This window comes from Lissotriton vulgaris, chromosome 2_1, assembly GCF_964263255.1.
Source record: "Lissotriton vulgaris chromosome 2_1, aLisVul1.2, whole genome shotgun sequence".
NCBI lineage: Eukaryota > Metazoa > Chordata > Amphibia > Caudata > Salamandridae > Lissotriton > Lissotriton vulgaris.
The window spans coordinates 2006829634-2006835633 of NC_141687.1; the positions used below are offsets into that span (position 1 = coordinate 2006829634).

The following is a 6000-nucleotide window of genomic DNA, read 5'->3' on the forward strand; positions in this document are numbered from 1 at the left end:
CAAGGTGAAAGTGTGATCCCTGGTTAGAGTAGGCACCGAAGCGAGAATTATAGAGTCCGCTGACACTGGTCCACGACCAGGGTCAATATGCTTATTTATCCGATCATACACGTGTCTACTACAAACTCCGTTTTATATTACTAAGGAATCTATTTGTGTTCTGTGGAATAGTCTTGGAAAAGGAATGCCTTCTGAACCATCTAGTATCGCTCGGACATTGTCGATATTATCAGAATTATACGGCCCCACCGCGGCGGGATGCCTGGCTTTCTCCTTGGGGATGCCCAGTAGGGGTTATCTCACAGGGAAAAGCCAGGACGGGTTCCCAAAGCAAGCGTCTTGAGGCCTTTCGGTGAAAAGGCGCTATATAAGAACCTTTGACATGACATGCCATAACTGTTTATCTCGTAAAATTATCATCTTCACTGTACGTGCATTTTGTAGTTTTGACTCAATGTCAATTTGTGCTCTCACATTATTTAAAACTAACATATTCATATATATTTTTTTACCTTGTTAAATTGCCCGTGTTTGAGTTTATCTTCAAGATTTCTTATGTACAGTAAAACTGAGTAAGTCTATAATACTCCTGCTTCCTCCACCCCGCCCTTTTGTCTATTATTTGTTTGGTGCTCAATTGAAAAGGTTCAATATCGTAATGTCCTGATTAACCGATTGCCTTTTTCCTTTTTTTTGTTCACAGTGTCGTAAGGCAAAAGACCCTACGTGTTTTCTGATGTAGAGGGCACTTGCTGACAGTAGCCCTTTTCTTGCATTACACCACTATGGGAACATCTCTTTGATTGACTCATAGCAAAGGATCAACATTGCTAACTGCATCAGTTTCGGAAATGTCTGGAGGATTTATTGATGCTGAATTTATCGTTTGGATGATGGAATGACATACAATTAGGTTTGTTTTTTGTTGGAATGGATTCCAGAAGGAAAGTTCCAGTGCCATGCTGGACTGGTGCTTGCCTCTTCCTTTTAACAAGGCATTTAGAGTTTTTGTGTACAGGACATTCTAGTGGTTAAATATAGCCATGTAAATACAGCTCTTCTGCAATGTTTTTGTAAGTTATTTGCTTTTTTATTCTGTTAAAATAGTGCTCAGTATAGTTTACTTCCGGTTCATATGATGCACTGATGCGTGGAGTTTGTCATAAAGTATGTTCTGGGTATCGGGCAGAGTCTACAAGTTCTGGGTGGCTGTGCATTTTCAGCTGTGACACTTCTGTTTAAAATGTGAAACAAACACGAGCCTGTGTAAATAGCCGAGAGAAGCCGCCTGATGTTTATGAACCTGCCGCTGCGAAAAAAAATTTACGGATGTCAAATGTACGAATACACACCATTTTACACAGCACGTGTTAACCTACTTTCACACTACCTGCGCACGCACACACACACACACACACACGCTGCTCTCCTATTGGTTCCTGTTGGCACTTTCATTAGACTTTGAGCATCACTGCCGTTGCACTTTGGCGCTGTGGGGTTTGGACTCTGAGGTTCTCGTTTGCCCTACAACAACTGTATTAAATGTACGATCACCCCCCCCCCCCCCCCCGCCCCCCACCCCTCCCCCCGATGTAAAGGTGAATTCCACGGTTACAGGTGTAAATGAGCATTAAGATTGTGGATTACATTGTGTCTTGTCATTTGAGTATAAACCAGTGTTTCCTTTTCTATGCATCAGAGATACATTTACTTTTTTCATTGCTTTTAGTTATAAATAGACGAATCGGGGTTTTTAATACCTTCCTTTTCCTTATAGCTCGGGGAGCCTTTTTTTCCAAAGAAAATGATCTACTTAAATAGATGCAACATTTTATATCTGAGAGAAAATGAGCATACATGTTAAAGTATTATGGAAGTGAAGATATGTTGCTAGTGTCAGCAAAAAAAACTAGTTTGGATTAAAACCTAATTTTGTATTTCTGATTTCTTACATTATTTAAAAAAAAAGTAATAAAAATGTTCTATGCACACTACCTCGATATATTGTAGCTCTACTTTTTTAGTTTGGTTAATCTCGCGCATATTCCTACTACAACTGGCAAATCTGACTCTGTGTGGCTGATCATGACAAAAGATACGTTTCGTTTTGATTCGACTTGATTAATCTTCCCTGGGCCATTGACACAATCTCTTGAGGGTACGACTAGCAACGCAAGCGTTGATGTGCTGTTTTTATGCCTGGTAATTCAGTCACCAAGATGGCATATGCGGGGTTTTATTTATTGCTTGAATAGTTGTCAAAAGGTTAGGGATATGATCCGAGTTTTTTGTATTTAGCATGTTCGGTGTGTGTCGTTTGAACGTGTGACGTGATGCAGTATGTGTGACCAATGTTAGTTACTCTGCTAACTCTCTAGCTGCTGCTGCTGCTTCTTGCGATATGGGTATAAACTGATAAGCTGTCTTTTTTATAGTCATAGAGTTTTTATAGTCATAGAGTGCATCGCTATCCTGTGGCGTGGGGGCTGCTTGAACATAATTACCAAGCACTGGTAAATACATTAGGTTTCGCCTATGTGATTAATAGTAAGCTGTGTTTTTTGTTGTAAATTGTAGCTTGGTGAGTAGTTGTGCAATATAAGTTACTGAAACTCAGTTAAAGTGTTATGACTTGTTTATTGAGAGAGGCAATATATTGTGCACGACACAATGTGTCTGGAATGGCCAACATTTTGTAGGGGCAAACCATGCCCTCTCCCACGAGGAATAGGATTCTACTTATTCACCCCCTTACCTTTGTAAGTAAAATAAAAAAGTTCATGCAGTAGAAAGACCACCCACATACATCTTAAAAGGAAAAGGGGGAAGGAGCACTGTAAGCACAACACAATGATGGGCTGACTGGTAATTCAGCGGTCAAGCAAGTAAGAGAAGCTAAATGGTGGAGAAAGACGGTGTGGCCTCTGAACTCCTCTCGGCAATCCTGCTGTTTGGGACTTACTGGAAAATAGGTGAGCTTGTTGGCCCCCATGGACCCTGTGCAACCAAGGGTTCTTAATCTCCCAACGAGTTGGGTGCCATGAGGTGCATTTGCAGAATTGTGGTGAAGGGGGTGTGGCCTCTGGCGACTTGCCAGGTTTTTTTTCCTTTATAATTACAATTTTTTTTTTTAAGGAAGGTGATGTGTGGCCCCCCTTCCTTGGGCCGTTTTCAGTCCCAGGGACCCCGTTCTCTGGGGCTATGTCTTTTTTCAATTGGGGATGGAGCCAACGCGGCCCCCCCTCCCCGGGTCTATTTTGGCCATGGGAACCCCATCCCCCGGGGCCCAGCCTTTATTTTATATTTATATAATATATAATTATTATTTTTTTAACTAAAAGGCAGGAGGAGGCGAGCGCCCCCCTTCCCCGGCCAATTTTGACCATGAGGACCCCATCCCTGGGGCCTGGCCTCTAATGTGGTGCCCTGGTCTCACCCAGGGCACCCACTCATCACAGATGGGGACCGCTGGGGGAGCCTGAAGGCCCCTGTGGCCCCTGCCAGCTCCCTTCCTCCTGCAGGGGCCGGCATTGCTTTTATACATGGGGAGCTGCTAACATGTGGCTTCATGTGTGTAGAAGCAATTGTGCTCCGCTTTGTTCTAGCAGCAGCAAAATGCTGTTGCTTGCTCAAAGTGGAGCACAGTTTGCAAAAATCTTGAAGGGAGCAGTAAAACTTTCACCAAGTCATAGCAAACTGCTACGTCCTGGGGTGGGCACCCCAAGACACAGCAATCGCTGGCCCTGGGGAGTGGCAGTGCCCAGGGCCATCTATGGATCCAGGAGAGAGGGGCTGTGTGGCCCCCCTTCTTGCTTCAATTTTTCCCTCAGGAGGTGGTGGTCCCGGGGGCTGCGAGGAGGCCTGCATACCCCAGTCTTTGTTCATACATAAAGCTTCATGGAGGTGGCTGTCCCTGGGGCTGCGGGGGAGGCCTCCCTCACACTACTTTAACAAATAGCCCCAGGGAGGTGGTGGTCCCCGGGGCTGGGGGTGGTCCATGCAGGCCCTATTGCATCAGTTTATTATTCTTTGCCCCGGAGAGGTTGCAGTCCCTGGGAAGTGGGGGTGCAACATGGGCACTGCCACATAATTATAAAACACTTTGTGTGATTTGGCCCACCTGGGGGGTTCCTATAATGGACGTGGGGAAGCCCAGGCATCCCTTTTTTATATTTTTTTATTTTGCCACATGTCTTCCAGTAAATTTGCAGCAAAATTGAATGAAATAAATACTTTTAACCCCCAGCAGAACTCACCCACCATATCTGTTGGCTCAGGGTATTCCTACCCTGCCTCTTTTCTTTATTTTTTAATTTTTTGTGGACAAGTCCCAAGATGGCTTCCAACACTTCCTGGTTGGAGTGTTGGCAGCCAATCGAATTTCAGTAGGATGTGCAAGACCACTGCAAGGACTCACGTACCCAGATATCTATATTTTTAAACTTAAATATCTCTGAAAATACTTAACGGATTTACACCAAAGCACACTTTCTGGACCAACATCTAGCTTTCTGCCAAATTTGGTGTAATTCCATTTAGCGGTTCGAGCTGTGGCCTTGTTCAAAATCCCTATGGGAAAATGCATGGGGAAAACGTGTTTTGGGATCCCCTTTTTCCTCGACCCCGCTTGACGGATCATCCACACAGTAGCTGAACTGAAAAAGAGAAATATTTTGAAAATTTTGTGAAGATTCGGAAAGTGGTGCCAAAGTTAATGGTGAAACTAAAAAAAACAACTTTTCTATGGAAACATGGTCTTAACTATAACCATCCCCTGGCAACCACCCGAAGGAGATGTATATAGATATATAGATAAATATATAGATCTAGATATATATAGATCTATTTATAGATCTAGAGATCTATGTATAGATTTAGATATTTATCTATAGGTCTAGATTCTTAGATCTAGATTCTTAGATATCTGTAGATTTAGATATCTATAGGTCTAGATATCTATCTATAGGTCTAGATTCTTAGACGTAGATTCTTAAATATCTGTAAATTTAGATATCTATAGGTCTAGATATCAATCTATAGATCTAGATTCTTTGATCTAGATTCTTAGATATCTGTAGATGTAGATATCTATAGAGATCTAGATATTGAGATCTAGATCGAAGTATCTAGATCAAAATTGAGATCTAGATCTCATTAACTAGATCTAGATCAAAATCTAGATCTAATCAAATGTATATTAATTCACACAGTTTAAAATGTGATTCTCTATCTTTTTAATAAAACAATAAAAAATAAAATATATACCTGCCATGGATTTAATTTATTTTTATTTTTTACATTTATTAGAATACAAATCCAGCCCAGTGTGTTTTAAGAAAATGAGGTTTCATGTGGTCATGTATTTAATGACAGAGGGGATTTACTAATTTATTTATTTTATTTTGCTGGTGGACCGCTGCACTACCTGCAGCCCTCTAATTAAAAATAATGAAAAAACATGCTTGGAGGTGTCCTTTCTTTTGCCATCACCAGGAATTGAAGTTTATTTTAAAAACAAAAACGCTTGCAGGTCGTTATTGTTCGCTCCTTTTTGGAGCAGAAAATAAATGAGTGGTTCCTGCCACTCATTTATTATTCTTTTTAATGTAATTGTCTTTATTTTTGGATGTCCAGTCACACCTTGGATGCCCACACTCTAATTTCAATTTAGGTCTACTGGAGAAGTCCCTATGCCCACAAGGCCCCTGCTGGTTTCCCAGCAAGCACCCATACAGGATGCTGGTGAGAGCCAGCCTTTAATTTTCTGTGACAACCCTGATGCACTACAACAAAAATAATTTAGGGAGAATGTGAGGGGACCCCCAAGGCCCTGGTGGTCCAATCTGGTGACCCAGCTAACACCGATAATGCTGGTGGAAGCTGGCTCTTTAACTTTGCACTGACCCGAGTGGTATAATTTCTCCACTCCTGCCTGGGAGGGATCATATTGCGTACCCTGCCTGGGACCGTAGAGGCAGGAAATAAAGATTATAATCCCAC

At 42.1% G+C, this 6000-nt stretch overlaps 1 protein-coding gene across 1 annotated transcript in view; it reads left to right on the forward strand.

The window, feature by feature from the left end:
* Window positions 1-1993, forward strand: part of LOC147733640 (lamin-B3-like) — a 315941-nt gene extending 313948 nt beyond the window's left edge. Inside the window, exon 11 of the mRNA XM_086958230.1 lies at window positions 704-1993. Coding sequence (XP_086814356.1) covers window positions 704-742 — 39 coding nt within the window. The 3' untranslated portion in view covers window positions 743-1993. The remainder of the gene's footprint in view (window positions 1-703) is intronic.
* Window positions 1994-6000: the final 4007 nt, after the last annotated feature.